The sequence below is a fragment of the Helianthus annuus genome, chromosome 16 (assembly GCF_002127325.2).
Source record: "Helianthus annuus cultivar XRQ/B chromosome 16, HanXRQr2.0-SUNRISE, whole genome shotgun sequence".
Classification (NCBI taxonomy): domain Eukaryota; kingdom Viridiplantae; phylum Streptophyta; class Magnoliopsida; order Asterales; family Asteraceae; genus Helianthus; species Helianthus annuus.
The window spans coordinates 121,978,249-122,000,428 of NC_035448.2; the positions used below are offsets into that span (position 1 = coordinate 121,978,249).

At 35.0% G+C, this 22,180-nt stretch overlaps 1 protein-coding gene and 1 non-coding gene across 3 annotated transcripts; both read left to right on the forward strand.

The window, feature by feature from the left end:
* The first annotated feature begins 13,283 nt into the window (after window positions 1-13,283).
* On the forward strand, window positions 13,284-13,367 carry TRNAL-CAA. The gene has a single exon. It is a non-coding gene; the product is annotated as a tRNA-Leu (tRNA).
* Window positions 13,368-17,285: 3,918 nt separating this feature from the next.
* Window positions 17,286-21,927, forward strand: LOC110916736. Of its 2 annotated transcripts, XM_035985231.1 has the most exons (4): window positions 17,286-18,106; window positions 18,657-19,049; window positions 21,195-21,610; window positions 21,723-21,927. In XM_035985231.1, the coding sequence occupies exons 1-3, from the start codon at window positions 17,384-17,386 to the stop codon at window positions 21,582-21,584; spliced, it is 1,506 nt and encodes a 501-aa protein (XP_035841124.1). In that variant the 5' UTR covers window positions 17,286-17,383; the 3' UTR covers window positions 21,585-21,610; window positions 21,723-21,927. The 2 variants fall into 2 exon arrangements, with proteins under 2 accessions (XP_035841124.1, XP_022017110.1); XM_022161418.2 differs by lacking the exon at window positions 21,723-21,927 and having other exon boundaries at window positions 21,195-21,719.
* The last annotated feature ends 253 nt before the right edge of the window (window positions 21,928-22,180 follow it).

Sequence of the window (22,180 nt, forward strand, 5' to 3'; positions counted from 1 at the left end):
AAAGCCTTGTATGGATTGAAGCAAGCTCCAAGAGCCTGGTATGAAACATTATCAAACTTCTTACTCAATTCTGGATTTACAAAAGACACTATTAACACCACACGGTTTCTCAAAACACACAAAAACCATACCTTGTTTGTTCAGATATATGTTGATGACATTATATTTGGATCAACAAATGAAAAATTTTGCAAAAAGTTTCAAAAGTTAATGACCAGCCATTTTGAAATGAGCATGATGGGTGAATTAACCTTTTTCTTAGGGTTACAAGTCAAACAAAGAATTGATGGAATATTTTTGAGTCAATCAAAATATGTCAGAACAATTCTACAAAAATATTCACTTGAAAACTGCTCAGTTTCAAAAACTCCCATGGCAACAGGGAACAAATTAGATTCTGATAAAGATGGAATAAGTGTAGATATTAAAACCTATAGAGGGATGATAGGGTCATTGTTATACTTAACTGCAAGTAGACCAGACATCATGTTTGCTACATGTTTTCTGGCCAGATATCAATGTGATCCTAAGGAATCTCATTTAAAGGCTGTAAAAAGGGTTTTCAAATACCTAAAAGGCACATCAGAACTTGGTCTCTGGTATCCTAAGGATACAAGCCTTGAATTAATTGCATACACAGATGCAGATTATGCAGGGTGTAAGATTGACAGAAAAAGCACATCTGGTGCTTGTCAAATCTTGGGGGAAAAATTGGTATGTTGGGCAAGCAAGAAGCAAAACTGTGTTGCCACATCAACAGCAGAATCAGAATATGTAGCAGCAGCAAGCTGTTGTTCACAAGTGCTGTGGATGCAAACTCAACTGAAGGACTATGGAGTAAATCTGACAAGAATACCAATTTTGTGTGATTCAAAGAGTGCAATTGCAATAACAGAAAATCCAGTTCATCACTCAAGAACCAAACACATAGATGTCAGATATCACTTCATAAAAGATCATGTGGAGAAAGGTAACATGAAATGTATTTTGTTCCAACTGAAAACCAAATTGCTGATATATTCACAAAACCTCTTGATGAAAAGAGACATAATTTTTTAATCAGCAAACTTGGCATGGTCAACATAAGAGATGAAAATGTTTCAGAAATAAAAGCAAAACAAAATGAAAACCAAGTTGATAATCTTCAAGTTACTGAGAATGAAAGGACGATTAAACAAACTTCTGATGCAGAAATTCATCTATCTGATGAAAAATCAGAAAATTTAATAAATCATCAATAAAATGTGATGATTTACCAGAAGTTCTGATTTACATCAGGAATTGTTGTTTAATTGTGCATAATAATCAGTAATCATCAAAAGTTCATATCTTCATACATATTCCATTTGTATAAATTTCTTTTTATTTTTTTTTTGTTTTTGTTTGTCGTTTAAAAAAAGAGGGGGGGAAAGGCAAACATGACATGCATAAAGATAAAATTAAATCCAAAGAATTCAATCGTCACAAATTTAAAAAAAAGGAAAAAGGATTTTTTTTAACATGCAACGTCATTCGGTTATAAGGAGTTTAACAGAAACACGTAAGCACCAATATCATTAGGAGCTATGAAAGTAGCCGCCCACCTATTTGAATGCGTACTCACACAAAAGGCTTAGTAGACTGTCATATTCACTGCAATAGATATCGTCTTAAATGAAGAGAAGATTTTTTTTTTGTTAATATGAAACTATCACTTTCACCTATAAATATTAACAATCTATAAAAGACATTCTTCACAACAAAATCTTCTCTTCAAAAGCCTACCATCAGAAAAACTTCTTATTTTCAAAATGAACCACCCAAGATCAATGGAATCCAAACAATTTCCTCTCATACTTCACGAACATCATAATCTCAGACTAAGATCCAACTTAGAAGGACCTGCATGGGAGGACTGCAGGTTTGTGTACAATATGATAATGAGAAGTCCCTTAGGCTTTGCCATGTCTACACATGTCACCATATATCCAGAACTTCTTCAGGAGTTCTGGTGGAATGCTCAAGTTGTTATGAGTGGCACTTCTATGTGGATAAGAAGTGAGGTTATGGGGGTAGAGATCACCCTAAAAGAGGAAACACTCAGAGATGTCCTCAAATTGGGTGACTGTCGAAGGATCACTATATTGGAAAAAGCAGAAGTGCAAAGGACCTTGACTGAAATGGGCTACAATTCAAGCAATGTGTCAAGGAAAATTTGCAAATCTGGGTTCATACCACCTTTTCAATATTTGGTAACACAGCTAAGTGTCTGCTTTTCGAAAAAGACAGGACACTTTAATGAGCTGTCTTACAGGATGATGGAAGTGGCGCATGCTATTATACAGGAAAAACCTTACAATTATGCTAAGTTTCTCATGAGAGACTTAGAAGGAAACGTCCATGACCGTAATCCTTTTCTGATCTATCCTCGTTTCGTAACCAAAGTAATCACAAGTCAACTTGACTTTGGTGGTGTGAGAAGTTGTTATACAAGAGCTGAACTGGCACTTCAAGAAAACTTAAGAGTTGCTTCCCTGGTTCCATCAACCTTTCATACAGGGAGAATAACCAGTCTCTGGTTATACGTGAAGTGCATGTATAACGTGTTGGATGAAGATGATGAGTAGTTAGGTCTATCTGTGTTTGTTTTAGCTTGTTAAAGTTTCTTTGTTTTGTTCTAACCCACTTCTGTTCAGTAATATATTCAGGTTTTCTTAATTAAATGATTAGTTAAATATGTCAACAAGTCCAGGGGGAACTAAGAAATCTTATCTGATGATAACAAGGAAAATCTGGTAAGAATCAAATGAAATCTGATAGGAAATGATAAATCATCAGAATCTGATAAAATTTATCAGAAATTTCATTAAAACATCAGAAATCTGATGCGAAAAAAAAAACTGAACTATCTTTAGATTTGTATCTTTCAATTTTTTTTTTCTCTGAGGACTGGAACAAGCCATATGAAAGAGACTTCCTGATAACATCAGAACAAAAATACGGAGTTCACAAGATCAAGGTAAGAAATTTTATCAAACTCCACTCATTCCCTCTCATCTTAAAAAAAATAAAAATAAAAATTTGATTCAAATTCCTATAAATTGAATCATACATCTTCTGATGATATATATGAAAAAAAAAATTCAAATCTTTTGAAAAATATTTCAATATATATCATTAAAAGAACAACATGGGAAAGCACTAAATTGAAGAAAACGCTTTTTATTGGACCCATTCTGAAATCAAAAAGGGGTCCCACATAAAAAGGTGCAAGTTGGATACTAGTGTTTATCTTTTAAAAATCATTGGAATCTCTAATTGTTTTAAATAAGATATACATTAAATTAGAGATAATCCAAGGGTTTTTCAAAAACGGTTGCGTCTTTAAAAAGATTAAAACATCATTAAGGTGTCATAAAACACCTTGAATACAAACAACCCACGAAAAACACTCAAAAATCTCTGTCTCAGCTCACTATAAATACCCCCTCCAACAACAGAGACGTCCATCTTCAACCTCAATTCTCAAAACCCTAAAAACCCTTTTCAAAAGCAAAAACCCAAATCCTCAATGGCTGCCTCAAACAACAGTCCACCTCCAGCTGAACACTCTGTTCCCCTAATCACTAAAGTTGAATATCTTCCTTTGAAGAACAACAATGAAGCAATGAACACCAATATCGAACAGTATGATGCGAAGGGTCAAATTCTCATTGAATTTCTGATCAGAAGCCCAATAGCTCATGCTCTTACAAAGACCAGAGAGGTACCAGAAAGATTGATACAACAGGTTGTACACACTCTCGAAGCTCATAGAACAGATATGGAGCTCACAGCACATGTATGGGAAGATATCTTCATCAAAATCACACCAGAAAAGATAAGGGAATGTTTGGAACTACCCTTAAATCAAGAATATGAAGATGCACCACCAAAAGAAGACATATTTGAACAACTTGATGCTGTAATGGGATGCAAGGCGAAGATTTCAAAAATCAATGAATTCAAGAGGAACAAGCTACCTGCCTTCTGGCAAGTATTGATGGAAATATTGAATAAATGCTTATCATCCAAGATCGGAGGTACGGATCAGATAAATATGAATATTCTAACAATCATGTTCAGCCTTATAACTGGGTTGAATATTGATTTTGGAACAGAAATATTTAATCTGATCAAAAGATCAATTCTGACCAAAACTGGAAAGATAGATTCACATCTACCATTTCCCATATTTTTATCAATCATAATTTCTGATGCTTTTTCTGAAAGAAATCTGCAAACTCCAAAATCAAAATATATGTGGAGATCAGAAATTATGAGACCCTGGAGTGCTGCAGGGTCATGGAAGTCAGACTTTGATGTACCTGTTCTACCAGAAAACATGATGGATCTTGTACTAGAAAATTCATCATACAGAGCAGAATACCTGAGAATGTTAAGCAGGCAAGCAGAAACAAAAGAAGGATTTGAAAAGGTGTCACCCATGGAGCATGATGCAGAAGAATCAAGTGCACAAAGAATAGAGCAGCAGGATGAATCTGATCCACATCTTGCTGATGAAGATGTGCATATGACTTCTGCAACAGAAGAACATCATGTTGAAGGCTCACATATTGGAAAAACAGGTGCTACAAAATCTAAACTCAATATATTTTATACTTCTGAAAGTGATTCTGATGAATCAATTCAACCAAGATATGAAATATTGCAAAGAAACACTGTTTTTACAAAACAAAATGTGAGTGAATCAAAAGGTCCATTTTCTGAGTCAGACACTGAGGAGGAAAATGTGGCAACAACAGGTGGAGATCAGTTCACTGATCAAGGAAACCTGGATGAGAAAAATAAAAGTTTCTCAACAACTCATGGAGAATCTGAAAAGGTTCAAGGATATGAGGAAAACCAGGACTTGAATTTGTTTCAAATATCTGGTGAGGAAACAGAGAATTTGGATACTTCCAATCCTCTTAACCTCAGAACATCAGAAAATTTGTTTTCTTGTGGTGTTAGAAGGGAAACATCTGTTGTTTCTCCTATTTCCCAAGAACAACCATCTATGTCTCCAAAACAACTCCATAAAGAACTTGAAGATGAAGCAGCTGCTGAGAAAACAGTCATGAACGAAAAACTTGATCTGATACTGGAAGAAATCAGAAATAAAAAATCAGAAGTCGAAGCTCTATCAGAGACTGTCAAAGCTGTGCAGAAACAAACTGAAGAAAATAGTGCAGCCCTCAAAGAAATACAAAAGTCATCAGAAAACAAAGGAACTTCTTCAGAAATGGAAAAAGCTCTTAATGAACTACGTGATATCAAGAAAAAGATGACAGAAATTGCAACTGCTGGAGAAAGTTCAAGTTCAGGAAGGCTTCTTGAAGAAATACAACTGCTCAGAGCAAATAGCAGCAGTCTAACTGAGGCTTTTGAAAAGTTGGTACTAGAACTAAGTGAACAATGAAGTAAAGAAAATCAGAAGTTTATGAAGATAAAGGAACAAGAAGAAACAAACAGGCAATCTCTTACTAACATTCATTTGCTAGTAAAAAGATTGCAATACAATGTTGCCACACTGGCAAAAGTTGATCTTCATAAACTAAAGACTCCAATTCCACAAGAAAGCCAAGCAAAAGAGTCAGAAAGTCCCCAACATCAACCAGAAACCATCCAACAAGAACAAATAAAGCAAACAGAAGCTGTAACAGTTCAAAAAGAAAAACAGACCATGGGTCCACCACCAGATAAACAAAAGTTACCCATGGGTCCTCCACCAAGCATATCAAAGCCAGACACTTCAAGTTTCCAACATAAAGAATACACTTCAGCTCATCCATCAACTACAACCATCACTGGAGAAACAGAATTTAGTATAAGGATGGACACAAAAGAGAAGCGGAGAATGGAACATGAGGTGACCTCTTCAAAAAGGCCAAGAAAAATAATGAGAGAAGACTCAGAAGGCAAAATCAAAGAATCAGAAGTGCTGGAAGGTGACCTACACACAATCATGTATCCAGAAGAACATCTGAAAGCACTACTATTGGAAAGGTCCAGAAGATAACCCAACAAGGCCACTCTCACCAATGAGTGAACGTATTTATAAAGAAAGAAAGAATGGAAGCAAGGTGATATTGCACAACGAATTGACCAATCCAATAGTATCAATTGAAAGAGTTGATACTTTGACTACTGGAGGTGGCTTACTAGGGATTGAAAGTTAAAACAAATACACCCTAGTCAGAAAAGACAAAGATGTTCAAAAAGTTACTGATGCAGACTTGGCTGATAAAGTTCATCCAATGGACATAGTCAAGATGAAAAACATCATTGATGAATGGAAAGGTGGTTCAGTAGTGATCAGAAGAGCCCTTGACAGTGTTAAAAATGCAGGAGCGAAGTTATACAAAAGAGCAGCATTAGCAGATTTTGATCTATGTATAAATTTCGAGTATAGCACTAAGGTATTAATACCTCCACCCAACACAACTATTCTAGCTGAAATCCCTTCTAAATTGGCAAGAACTGGTGCAATCTTTGACACACCAGAAATCTGTGCAGTCTTCAAAGATGCTCATAATGAGAAGGCTCTGTTCAGAATCGATGAAATCTGCAGGTATTCAAACCAAACTTTAAAGTATATACGAAACTGCATAAATGAGAAACAAGAGCAACTCAAGATGAAATGAAAGAGCAATGAGGAGCTGAGAAAGAAAATAGAAGATTGCATTGAAGATTGGACGGAAGCAAGAGAATGGTATAAATCAATGTACAAGGCAACTCAAAAGATAATTGATCACAAGAAGAAGCTGAAACCAGGAGACAAGCACAAAAGTGGAGTGAAGATCAATTGAATGAATTGATGAGATAGAAATTTCTTTTGAATAATATTTAGAAGTTTTTTTTCTATTTCTTTTACAATGGTTGGATGGTCTATGCTTTAATTTTTATGTTTTATGCTTTATGTTTGTGGGACATAGTCACTTAATCTTTCTTCTTCAAAAAATTAGTTAAAAGTTGTTTACATCTTGACATAGAGATAGTTCATTCTCTTACAATACTTAGGGGGAAACTATTAGGAAACTTTATTTGTAAGTATTGAAGAAAATCCCAATCAACTGGATCTCTGAAGAAGATAACAGTCCTGAAGAACACAGCAAGATGAAGAAAAACAGTTGGGACAACTGGAAAGCAAAGTATCTACTACAAAGAATCTCAAGTTGATAAAGAGTTGATTTGGATTATCAGAGAAGGTCGTTTCTGATGGATCTGATGATATTTCTGGTGAAATATCATCAGTTTCTGACAAATTCTGATCATCGAACTTTCTGATGATTTGTTCACCAGAATTTCTGATGAAGTGGCTTATCAGAAATTCTGATGACAGACCCACTTGTCTAAAATCACAACTCTATCCTGCCACCCATGACCGACATTATTGGTTTTCATGATTACAAATGCAACTTGAACGATGGATTCAATGAATATGTCAAATTGCTACTTTATGCAGGACTTATTGCATGAATAAACAATTGTTTATTCATGCCCACAGCCGTCTATAAATAGAAGGCTCGAGAGGCAGAAGATACTTGAGTTTGAAGCTTAGCATTCACATACATACACTCAAACTCCAACTGCTCTTCTCACCCACAGAAATCAAGATTCATTTGTATTAGATAATAATCTTACAATCACCTTGTTAAACTAATTTGTTTCAAAGTGATATAAACTTGATAATTCTGTAGGTCTTGTTTCTTGAAAGTCTGATTTCCATTTCCGCACATCTTTTTCACTTATACTGAAATCACTTGCCATATTACGTAAAAAGAAGTTGTTAAGGCCAAACTGGGTCCAACAAGAAACCCAAGTAATCCTGCATAACCCCTAAAATTTTCAGAACAATCAGAATCAGGATCAGGGCCCCTAAAACTCAAGGGGGGTAAACCCTAGCTTACGATTATCCACATAATTTGCTGTAGAAATCGAATTTATCATTTTCATCAACTCAGCTAAGCTAGTTAAGGACGTGGCTACCCTATGGTGTAGGGTGACCCCTCGCGTCACGCGACGCCCCCACGTAGACCACTCGCGTCACGCGAGGGGGTCAAATTTTCAGTATAAATAGAAGGCTTTGGGACTTGCATTTTGGCGTTGGAACGACATCGAAATTGAATTCGTGCACTGAATTATCGACTGTTTACTTCAAAACACACACGAATCACTAAACGCTGCCGCAATAAATAGGGTAATAACTCGATCGCTATTACGATTCAACGTCCGATCGATTGAAACTATCCAACGAATGTTTAAGTGCCGCTCAAATTGAGTTTCTACTTTGTCATTCGTTGTTAATTCGATGGATGTTTAAGTATCGCACTTTGTCATTTGTTGTGAGGGTTTAATCTCGTGAATTGTCGTAAATGCTGTATTAGTTACTAACCCAGTTCGTGTGCATTGTTATTTAAATTAGGTTAAAAAGGCTAATCAGTAGATTAAATTCCGCCCGCATAAATCTGCAATGTGAGTCATTCTCTTTTTACCAAACTTGCTTTCAAAATCATGTTTGTTTTCAAAGTTATAATTACAGGGATTAAGTCTTTGTAGTCTTCAAATACAGCCGGTATATGGGGTTTTGTATACATTACTTGATAACCGTCACCATTGGACAACGAGTTAGCCAAGGGGTGATATGACCATAGTCACAAACACCATTGGACTCTGAGGTTACCAATGGATGTTCGAGTGACAAATACTGTGGGTATATGGTTGATAAACAAAAACATTGTAATCACTCTTAATATTGTAAATTATAACGATATGCCGTTTTAAACAAAAAGAATGATTCACTCAGTATTTCCCCGCTGAGAAAACCTTTTTCAAACATGTTTCAGGTGATCTGATATGATCCAGGAAAAGTGTCGTGAAGCACTACAAGCTTAAGGAAGTGGCTCAATATAAATAAATAAAGAAATATGTTTTGTAAAATAAAGATTTCCCAGTGAAATCACTTTATTGTAAATTACGGGGTTTATCCCGAATTATGAAATAAAATAATCGGGCATTTTATGTTTTAAAAGATCTTGTTTAAAGTCTTCCGCTGTCACCTAAATTAAATACCACGGGGTTCCCGTCCCGCGGATCTTGACCGGGTCAAACCGGGGTAAGGGCCGTGACAGGTGGGGTGGGCTCGGTTAGGTTTTTTAGGTTTTGGGTGGTGTAGTAGGTTTATTTTGTTGTGTTCACATTGGTTCTCGCAATAAATGTGATTCTCGCATGAACCCTACCCTATATATATATATATATATATATATATATATATATATATATATATATATATAAGAAAATATTTTATTAGTTAAGCTCTTATTAATCTAGTGATCAACTTCTTTATTGTACGGTGGCACAGACCTGAAGCACTCATCACCTGATCTAGCTAAACTTTTAGGATAAACAGGTGATCAACTTAAGCGGTGTCATATATCTGAACATCACCTGATCTCAAAATACCATAAAGATGGATTGGTTTTACCGAACAAGTGTGGGGTCCACTGGTTTCTTCTTAAAAGCATACACAACATGATACCAACATTCGTTTTTTTTGGATGTGACTATCCTTTAGAAAGTTGAAGTGTGCCTAAGCTTTCAAGTTAGTGTAATCTTGTAATAAGTCCTTTCTATATATAAAGGTTAAAATTTGTTGAAAAAATTAAGTTAAAATTGAAAAAAAAAATTTTATTTGTGTACATTTGTTTTTTAAGTCTTTTATATTATATTGATTGTGTCTCGAAATGTTTGAGATATTTATTTTATTGCACACTATAGATGAATATGATTTCGTTTGAACTTTGAATACGTCTATAGAGAATTCGGAGTTGTGTTTGTGATTGTGAACAGGTTACTTCGACTATTTACTGCAATGATAGTTATCTATCAATTGAGAAAGATACAAGACCAAAGAACATGTTTCCTCAAGTATGCTGAATACCGAGCTAAGAATCCTCCTCCTACGTCTTTTGATTTACTCAAGAAAAATAGAGATAGAAACACTTGTCAAAGGTGATTTATGCAAAAAGAGAGAGGTTGTCAGAAAAGTACTAAAAAACCAAAAAAATTATAGATAAGATCTTCAACAAAGAAATTGAAAAGCATCGCTTTAGGGAGAGACTATTGGGTCTTGAAATTGAGATTCAAGCTTGACAAACTGAAGATCACGGTGTACCTAAAGCGGCGGTTATGAAGATGATTCAAGATGTTAATAACATTAGTATAAGAGAGATATTGTTGGATCTAAAAAGGGTAGTCTAATCTTATTAACAAAGTGCATGGTTTAAAGATGTTGATTATGAAAGTTGAAGGATCAAATCTAGCAAGTCTTGAGTGTTGCTTGAGTTTGTAATACTATGTTTATATTTTATTTTGTCATCATTATGATTTTGTAATACTTTCTAAACACTCTCAATGTTAAAGGATATGTTTTAAAGAGGAAAAGATCAATCTTCATCTTCATCAAAAGTTGCTAACACCAATGATTAGTCAAATTGTAAGATTTTCATTCTTTATTATCTTACTTTTAATTTGGATTATATCTTAATTAAATATAGAATTATTTTTTTTTATATAAATACTAACTTCTTAACTATTTTTGTAAGTAATGTCCCAAGAAGTATATTATCTGACATTTCAAATGGTACGAAACATATTACATTCTTAATCAGTAAAATTTTATATATTTTTAAATATATTACATCATTAAGAGTTGGTTTGTTTTAAAAATAATCGGTTTTCACTCACAATCAGTTGTATGGGGCATTATCAAGAGTCAAGAGTAGGACTATAGTCAAGTTACAAATATTAGATGCAGATGGTAAAATTATATAAAAAAAACATCTAATGTAGCCGATGACTCCCAAATCAAACTGGTTTGGAGGAGGCACCTTATGACATTTGAATGTGGAGGTCATGGGTTCGAATCCCATTTGGTGCAATTTGTTTCAGGTGGATCATGATTTTTACGACAGTGAGCCTTAGGGCAATGGATTTCCCCTCAAATGGTGGGTGGGTCGAATCATTAGCGTTGTCTGTGTTCACAGGGCGTGGGTGACCTTTCACCAATGGGTTTACTCAGGTGATCATGCTTGTATGATATTCGATTGGCCGTCCAAAAAAAACATCTAATGTTATAACATAATCACTGGTAGTTTATCGTATCTTATTCATTACCTGATAAAGCATGGTCCCATCTCTTTTAAAAGAATCGTAATATTTTTTTATGACGGTTTAGCTACACAATTATCATGATGACCATTCGACATCTATTGATAATGAGTCACTAACAGGGCCGGCTTTGGGCCTGTGCGGGAGGTGCCACCGCACATGGCCCAAAGCATCTAGGGGCCCAAAATTATTTAAAAAATATATATGTTTTTAATATATATATTTGATGTAGGTAAGCTACACACAATTTCTTCCTTTGGCTTAATGGATAACGGAATTATGTGATAAAGAGTCCCACCATGAAAGTGTTCTAATTTTTCCATTTTTTTTTTTTTTTTTGTTTTCTAGGCTTTCTTTTATTAACTGGTAGAAACTCTTACTTTTTAGTTTTAGTTTTGATTTTTCACTTTTAAATTTAGAGCTTCATAAATTTGTAAGTTTGATTATTTTCTTCTATTTAACAATTTATAAAACAAACTTTACATGTTTACTTGTTTAAATTTGTAGGTTTTTTTTATTTCTCGTTTCTCATTTAACCATTTACAATATAAACTTAGAAGAACTTAGTATCTAGTTCTATTTATTTTATTTGTATGACAAGGTTCGTGTTGCCAAACTAATTTGGATATGTTTACACATATATTACAATTTTTTTTGCTAAAGAAGATTCAAGTGTTAGTTATTTTCGCTTGTCCAGAGCGTGTTGAAACTAATGTTAAGTGTATCAATCTATTTGTAAGATAAAACTAGGATTTCTTGTTTTTAATCAATACTAATTTGAGTTGTGCATTCACTTTACTTTATGAATATGGATAATTGTGGTACATTGAAATATAAAGAAGAATCGGTATGGATTATAAATACTTGATCGAGAGCTTTACTTCCAAAAACGCTAGGAGTGTCTTACGATTTGTTTAAGCAAGTAAGTTTGATCATTTTGCTACACTTTTTTTGTTTTGTTTATTTTATCACATTTAGTGTCGTATTGTGGTTTTTTGATATATGATTCATGAGTTTATATTATAGGGAAAGGGCCCAATTTTTTTTGTCTCACACGAGGCCCAGTAGTTTTATATCATTCTCAGGGACGGCCCTGGTCACTTTTTTTTTGAACGGCCAACAAACTCAATCCCGAGCACTCTCGGGGCACCCACTGGACAAACGGAGTACTCCGAGAGTAACCCGAGTCCACCACCAATTCCGGGGAAAACCCGGTAACCCACCCGCCCGTAGGCACGACAGTGAAATTACCGGTAAAACCCGTTTGGCTCAAGGATCCAACCCAGGTTTCCCTGGGTCTCCTATCATTGCCCACCAGTGCCTCACTCTACATCAAGTGGGAGTCGAACCTGCATCTCTCAAGAGAAATGCAAACCCTCCACCACTTAATCTAGAGATCATTGGCACGACCCTGGTCACTAACTTGTATGTTCTTACTTCATAGATATCATCTCATAAATTAACCACCAAGGCACGGTCTTTATCGTCTTTTAAGAATTTCAACATTTTTTTTTTGAACGGCCAACTAAATCACCAGATAAGCATTCTGGGATGCCCTTAATCGAGCAAATGCATCCCATCCTCCATAACGGTCAGAGTTGGATGCATACCCGGGCTGAGCTGTGGTAAAACCCGGTTCGACTCGGTTTCGAACTGCGACCTCCGGAGAGGCCTAGCTCCAAACTTCATTGCCGCCACCAATTTCTAACATATTTTAGTGACGCATCATTTATGAAACTATTTGCCGCTAACTGAAGTGGAATCCATCAAAAAATAGCGATGGACATTTCTATTAGTAAAGTCATGTTCTCTAGTAATTATGTAACAAACTGTATTATGTTCTTTTTCCTCTCTATATATTAACTCTCTAGCAAATGTGAGTGGTCGTTTTTAACCCCTTATCCCACAACTAGAGCTTGTAACACAAATGCGGCCACATTCATGACGGCCTTCCCAGACTCTAAACCAGCAAGGTTTAGATGGACTTTAAATCAAGCACAACGGAAAATGGGTCAATGCGAGTATCAATCTTTCAACCCGTGGTACGTTGTTCTAGCTATGATATAGTTTAATGCTTAAATTATTAAACAAAAGTCAGGATGGCCGAGTGGTCTAAGGCGCCAGACTCAAGTTCTGGTCTTCGAGAGAGGGCGTGGGTTCAAATCCCACTTCTGACATATTTTTCAATTTTAATTGTTTGTTGACTTTTTGATCAAAGTCCACGATTTTTCCACTACAAAAGTCAACAAATGAACCCAGTGTAAGTGGGTTGGGAAACTGGGGTCAGGGGTCCAATTTGGTAGTGGGTTAAGCAAATGTAAAATGCCCAACTTTCAGAACCTTTGAATTGAATTCAAACTTTTAACAATTATTTATTAATTTTTTATAGGTAATTTATATTTTAAATTTAAATTCCAAAAGTTTGGAACATGGTAAGTGACTATTTTATTTATTTATAACTTCTAAGGAATAAGAAATTACTACCAAATAAAATACAGTTGTTTCTTTCATCTCTCTTTTGAGTGACATTTTTTTAGTCAAATCATTCGACATTGTATTTATCTCCTTTATAAACTAGGGGATGTATGCGTTCAGTCTGGGTGCTAATCATATCGGGTTGACGGGTTAAAAATGTACGAACCGGACACGATCTATATATTTATACTTGTTGTGTTGTGTTGTGTCGTACCCACTTATAATCTTGTCGTGTTCAGATAGTGCTTTGGGTCAATGCGTTTTAAGTTCATTTACAAACATGACTAATACCTATTAGCTCAATAACAACTTAAACAATCAACTTTTCAGATCAAACAAAACTTTACTGTAATGATGTCATTTTTCATAATTATTTTTGTTTCCTTATCTATCATTTTCATCTAACTAACTTGGATTTATATGTTTAGGTTGAGATTTTGGGAAGCGAAAGAATAAAATGTGTAGGTATAGCTAATGACTAAAGTGGTTGAAAATTAAGAGGTGATATAGAATTCAAAAGTGATTTTTAATAGTTAGATTGAGAAAATTATAAATTAAAATGTTAAAATTAAAATTTTAACACTTTTGAAGTAACTCACTTTAAATAGGAATATTTAAAAAAAAAAAAAAACACTTAAACATGTTAACTCATTAATTAGACGGGTGATGTGCGGGGTGATCGGTTTAATAAAACGGGTTATGTAATTTGTCAAACCAAAACCTTATTATTTTTGTATCGTGTTCATTACTAATATATGTGAAGGACATTACGCATCTATTTTGTTGTCACTTCTAAGTTCTAACCTAAATAAAGGTCATGCTTGTAAAACAAGCATGTTATCAGTCTCAAAGGTTCGGTGGTCCAAACATAATATGCGGTGACTATATGGTCACACATTACACTTTGATCTATTGACTCACCGAAAGTCTCAGCCCAAACTCGTTACATGACTCATCTTGTGTCAGATTTATGTGATTGATTTAGTCTCCTTTTATAAGTTGTTTAGAAGTTACTAAGTCATCACTTATTTGGAACACATATGTTATACCTAAGATGAAATTTTAATTTTTTGTTATATATATTTTTTTTATTAATGAATGAGATTGATTGTATGTTGAAAGGTGTTTTTGCATTTCCCAGCCAACAATTTCCCCATATACTATCTTTTTAGTGTGTACAAAACTAACAAAAGAAGAGTTTTTGCTATACTAGTCAAATAATCCTTTTAAAAATATATATATAATTGAAGGAACAAGTAACAACCTCATGAATATAAAAATATAAAATATACTCATTTGATAGAAATTTACTACTTTACTTCAACTTGAAAAAGAATCCCCGACATTATTGCATACGTTACGCCAACCCTGCACTTAATTTACACACACTAAACTATCGTTTAATTTTTTGTTTTTAAATATGGATATGAAACTTCACTTTGTACGTATATCTGTGCAACAAATGAATATTTATAAATTGAATACATTGGTGGATGATTAAAAAAATAGTTCATTACGAGTCAATGTTGCAAATACATATGCAAATGAAAATATAAAAAAGTATCTATGTGTCTACAACAACGTTCTAGAATCGGTTTATTTTTTTTATTGAAAGGCAAACATAATATAAAAATTAAAAACCCATCCAGTTAGCGAACAACTAACTTAAAGTAGGGGCTTTTTTACCCACTCGGTCCAAGTCCAACCGATTTTGCACTTAGGATTACAACTAGAAAACCACAAAAATGAAAACGAAACAACTAAATCAAAGCAAAGAATGTAGCGATTGAGATTTATTTCTAAAAAGGTTGTCATTCCTTGATCACCAAATAATCTACCAGGTCGTGAAAACAATAAGCTCAATCAAATAATTCTCATCCCTCGATAACACCATAGACGCGAGGGAATCCAAAATGCGAACAAGATCTACCAGTTACTATAACGAAATATCAAGCCACTTACAAATGTCCTTCCATAATCTAGACGCAAGACTATAGTATCCATAAACATGATTCACCGACTCCACTGAACCAAAATAAACCGGGCAACAATCTAAGGAATGCTAAGGCCTCTTTTGCGAAGATTTAATCTAGTATGAAGCCGATCCAGAAGCATCCTCCAAACATGAATGCTAACTTTTCATGAAATAAAATTGTTCCACCGTATAGGATGCTTCTCATGCGGTAAAATTTTATGGTCGACATATTTCCCAACACTATTAACCAAAATCTTTTTTTCAAGATCTCAATCTCATTCCTCAAAAATCACCCCTTCTAAAATCGCCTTTAATTCATTAGATTGACTGTAAATGAAACTTTCTAATTAGAGTTTTCCATCAAAGTTAAAAAAAAAAAAAAACAAACAAAAACTAACTAATAATCAAAATCATTTTAGCATTGGATGATAATTTGTTCATCAACTAGTGTTTTTGGTCAAAAGTGCATCCCAATAACATGAAATTAATCATAAAAACAAATAATATACGTAAAGGTGTACAAATTATGACGGTGACTTAAAAGGGTAATGCCGTAATGGAATTTCCCCCAATTTTCTTGTTTTAATTATACACTAGCCTAAGACCCCGCGAGCTTCGCGGGTGGCTAAACACCAACTAAACACATAAAATAATTTAAACGTAGAAGCGTTAAAGTGTGATTTGTTAAGCCTAATATTTTGAGACAGTTGAGCACGTCCCAATAGTACATCTACATAATGTTCGTTACAAATTAAGTTTTTGTCAACTAAACCTTCATGATGTTTTCATGATGTCTTCTTTAACTCCACTATCGCATTCATCCTCTAACATTATCAATTCCAATCAGGACGACTTAGAATTTAAATCTCTATTGCTAGATTATTAAAAAGAGTTAATTACTGTTTTCGTCCCTGTAGTTTGTCAAAAATCACTATTTCAGTCCATTAGTTTAAAAATTGCGATTTATGTCCTTGTGGTTTCACTTTCGTAACCATTTCAGTCCACCTCGTAACCATTTCAGTCCCTGTACTTACAGAATAAATGGATTGAAATGGTTATGAAAGTGAAACCACAGGGACTGAAATGGTCATGAAAGTGAAACCACACGGACAGAAATCGCAATTTTTAAACTAATGTACTGAAATAGTGATTTTTAACAAACCACAGGACGAAAACAGTAATTAACTCAAAAGAGTTAATTACTGTTTTACATACATGAAATTAATTTGAAAAAAAATAGATTCTTACTTAAGTGTAAGAACAACTTAAACGGGTTCTTAGAGATATCAACTGGTTGGCTACCCTCCAACACTTGATTTGCTATAAATCCCTTTTACTGTTATAGAAAAAAATAAGGTTATAACCTGGAAATTTTCTAGGTATGAAAATTTAATTTTCTTGTTTTAATTATACATTTTATATTACTTTCTAATGTAGTGCTTTTATGCCTGAAAAGAAATAATACAAGTAGGTCAGGTCAAACTTTAATAAAAATGTAAGCATTTCTTACATGTTTTATCAAATACAACTAATATAATTGTTATTTTATTTATTTATTTATTTATTAGTAACAACTTTTCTTTTTTATTAAATAAAAAATGTATATAAGTATCCATCCCATTTCATGTTACATGAGTGCCCTTAACGCATCCTTTTTGGGATCCAACAAAATTCTATTTATTTTATTAATTATTTTTCATTCTTTAAAATTCTAATTTTATACCCCTCTTAACTCAATCTAGCATGACCATCCTCCCCTCTCACAACCCCAACCTCACCACCACAACCACCAAACCGGAGATGCCACACTACCAAAAACACTCACCACGGTCCACCGTCACCGCCACCACCGCCACGCGGACACCCTTCTCGTTCTTCTCCCCAAAACTCTCTGTCTACCTTTGCTCTATATGTGTCACCCTCTTCATCCTCTTTCACATTAAAATCCTCCAAACTCCTTTACCATCTACCCAAAACTCCCTCTCCTTCCTCCACAACTGGCAAGAGAAACTGATCAACAACGATGAACCCGCTTCATGCAACCACGATATAACCTCAATGGGCGACAAGCTTCGCGAATCGGTCACGTTCCTTCCCTTGAAGGACCTCCGGTTCGCGAATGCGGCCCTTGTGGGCCACACGTGGTTCATGAGCTCTTTGTATGACACACACGAAGAAGGTGAAGTACAATACCAACAATTTCCATCAAAGTCATCTAACGGCCGGATTTTATGCATTAAAGGACGTGATAATCATGATGGATCATGGAATTATTATGGTCTTGCTTACCCTGGATTTTTACCCAAAAATGCTACCTTGGTGCCAGGACGGACTTTTGTGTCGTATAATCATTATGATTTTGGTAACATATGGCATGGGTTATCCGCGCTCGTACCCTTCGTTGCGTGGCATTTGAAGAGCGAATGCGCTGCGCCTGACCGGTGGATTTTGTACCACTGGGGCGAGGTATGATTATTTTTACTGAATGTACCCCTTCTTGTCTAATTAGTTAATATATTGTTGTATAAAAATGTAAAGATTACCTATACGGGCCGTATAACGTTCTTATGTTGCATCTTATATTAACAATACAAAAAAGCAACATGTGTATACTATATCTTAGAGCATTCACATTCTATCCATCATTTTCTTCTACCATGTAATTACACTAAAAGCAACTGTATTCTCTTTTTTTCAATTAAATATATATTTTTTTATACTTTTATCATTACATTTTCTATCTCTTTCACTCACACCCACTTTCAAAATATATTAAAAAATTTTACAGGTGAACAATGTCCCCCAAATATACAGATTAACAGTAACATTTTCTCTTTCCTTAACTCATAACCAATTATAACCATGGTTTATAAGATGAAAACCCTTCTCATAGAATTTAGGGGATAGGATGTGAATGCTCTTATATGTTTAGCCAACCCTTTGCTTTTACATACTTGTAAATTACATAGATGTATTTACCTATTTATATTTCATATATTTTGAACACATTCTAAAGGTACGGACAGGGATGAGCCCATGGTTAAACACACTTATGGAGGCAACATTCAACGGGCCACTAAACATTGAAAAATTCAACGAGGACGGTAACGACTACGAGTGGCCGATGTGTTACGAGGAGGCGGTGGTGATGCGCCATAACGAAGGGGGGATGTCAAGGGAGAAGAGGATGGAGGTTTATGATCTCATTAGATGTAAGGCAAGAATGATGTGTGATGTGGAGTTGGATCGCACCGACAACGATATCGGGTTAACCCTCTTCATGAGAACGGGGCCGAGATCGTTCCGGAATGAGACCGCGGTGGTGGAGATTTTTGAGAGGGAGTGTATGAAGGTCGAGAATTGCCGCTTGAAGGTGGCGTATTCGAGTAATCTTACCGTTTGTGAACAGGTTAGTTAGTTGTTTACTTTAAAGTGTTTTTCTTTTTCTTTTTTTTTTTATTTTAATTTGTACATTACTTGTTACACATTGTTGAATCTATGGTACTAGAGTAGGGCTGTAAACGAGCCGAGTTGAGCCGAGCTAGACCTAGCTCGAGCTCGGCTCGAACTCGATTCGAGTTGGCTCGGCTCGAGCTCGAATTTCAAATCAAGCTGAGATTTGAGGCTCGAGCTCAACTCGATTAGAATTCGAGCTAGCTCGGCTCGGCTCGATCTAGCTCGAACTAACAAAGAACTGCTAAATTTACTACTTAAAAATGAATTTCTTCATATACTAAGGGCCATAATTGCCATTTAATTTAACCGTATGGCTAAATATGCAAGAATAAATAGTTAATTCACTTTGTACATTGTCTTTACCTTCTTTTATAAGGGAGATACTCCCTTAGTTTTTGTTTTCTAAACGATGTGGGACAAAAAAATGAAGGATGTAAACCTTATCGAGCCAGCTCACGAGTTCACGAGTCGAGCCGGGCCAAACTCGAGCTCGACTCGTTTACAAACCGAGCCGAGCTGGCTCGTTTACAACCGAGCCAATTTCGAGCCGAGCTTTCTTCGAGCTTTTTTTGAGTGAGTTTCGAGCAAGCTACGAGCCACGAGTTTTTTAAACACCCCTATGCTAGAGGTGCACAAACTAGGTATTTTTAATAACCGGTTCTGGTTATAGAACTGATTTTGGTTTCTTCTTTTAAGGGTTGGAATCGGTTATTACTATAACCGGTTTGGTTCCGGTTCTAGTTATTTGACTAAAAAACCATATCCTATGTGCTCAGTTTCGAGTAGGGTTCGGTTCCGGTTCTTAAGAAACTGGTTATTAAAATATCTTATTTTCGGGTTTTTATACTCTATTTCCGAGTTTTTTAGTTCTATATTTTCGCATTTTTTTAATACTCTATTGTGTTTTTATTACTCTATTTTCTTGTTAATTTTTATTATTATTATTAAATATGCATTATATAATGTCAGAAAATCAAAATAAATGCAGTAACATAAATTTAAATAAAGATATTAGAATCATGTATTGGGTATAGCCAGGTATAATCAGTTCTGATTCTTGTCCGGTTTCGAGTATTAATCGGGTATTGTCGGTTTCGGTTCCGATTTCAGATATTGAGATCAAAATGCATATCCTATCTATACGCTACCTGTAGGGTCGGTTCCAGTTTCGGGTAAAAAATACCCAAGTATTAAAAAAACCGATTCTGGTTTTTTAGCCGGGTCTGGTTTTTTTGTGCATCACCACTATATGGACCCTTTACCTAATTTAAAACTTTCCTATTGATATATTTTAAAAATGGGCTTGGGTAATGGGCCGATAGGTTAATGACCTGATTAAAAAATGTGTCTGAACATGTTTAATCCATTTATTCTGATTATGACACGTAAAATACGTTTGTCTTAGTATGCTCAATAGTTTAATAGGTTGGCACCACATAATTTATCAAAACAGCATAAAATAATTATGTTATAAATAAATATTGATTGGTGGCAAAAAAAAAATAAAAAAAGTTTATGTTTGGTGAATCGTGTCAATAATCATGTTAAAGGTGTCATCTTATTGGACTATTTATATTTAACCATGCCAAACGAGTCGTGTGGTGTCGTGTCATGTCATTCATGTTATTGAACCGGTTACATTAAGTTGTACCTTGTAGCGCGCTTATTAAACATGATTGTGTTAGCGTCTAAGTAAATGTCACGCTTAACTACACATGTCATATTCATGTTCGCTAGTCATATTAAATGTGTGTTATCGTTGGAGACGGTCCTGAAGATTCAGATGCCCTGGATAAGCTACAAAAAATATGCCCCTTGAGGCGTGAGTGGGGCTTGAGGGGCTCTCCGTGAGTGTGGCTACAACATGGGTATTTGTTGAGTTAATTTTATTATGTAATCCACCGTTATCTTATTAAAAAAATGATAGTTTAGTGAATGTTACACTCTTGTCCACGTGACGTTAACATGCCAACAACCACTTTTAACACTTTTTAGCGAGGATGGCCTAAAAGTGAAAAAGAAGACTTGTATATATATTTACTCAATTATATATTAAAAATTCTCCAATTTTACTCCTAATATTTGGTTGTGAGTGCAGGTGAAGTTGATGGCTTCAACGGACATATTGGTTTCACCACATGGTGCACAATTGACGAACATGTTTCTAATGGATAGAAATAGTAGTGTGTTGGAGTTCTTTCCTAAAGGTTGGCTCAAGTTGGCCGGTGTCGGCCAGCTTGTCTACCACTGGATAGCCAGTTGGTCTGGGATGAAGCACCAAGGTGCATGGCGTGACACGGAAGGTGATCCTTGCCCCTACCCTGATGATGATCGCCGTTGTATGTCTGTCTATAAGAATGGTAGAATCGGATACAATTCAACTTATTTTGCCGAGTGGGCTTCAAGGGTTCTTAACGAGGTCAAAATGAGGAAATCTGAAGAAGCCACGAGGGGTAACATAGTTCCTACCAAGTGTGCTTGTAGCTAAATCGTACACTTTTTTCTATATGAAAGGTATAACTTATACAAAATTATTGTTTTGAATTCGGGTATCTTGCTAGCGGAAAAAAAATTGTAATGATTATTAGTATTTATATCAAATTTTACTTTCATTTTTTTATAACAGGAATTTTCCCCGAATTTTCAACAGGAAAGGTGAATTTTTCTAACGGGTCTAAGTAGTATTGGTATCGATCTTTAAATGTCGTTTTATCGGGCCAATTAATAAAAATGTAAAACTGATACCCTTGGATGATATATCATCTCATTCACAAATATAGTGAAGTAGTTTAAGATCATGTGTGTTACACGGGCTGTATAAAGAAATTACTTCTTATAAATCTATTGGTTCAATAAATTACACATAGACATTGGCGCAACATAGTGGGGGCGGGAGGGGGTGGCCGACCCCCCGAACTTTTCGCTTAGTAGTGGAGAGTATGTAGTTTCCGTATAGAAATTTTTGGGTATCTACGTTTTCGACCCCCCGTTTCATAGAAATTTTTGGGTATATACGTTTTTGACCCAAGTCGGAAATCTCAAGCTTCGCCACTGCACATAGATGTAGATGCTATTATAATCACA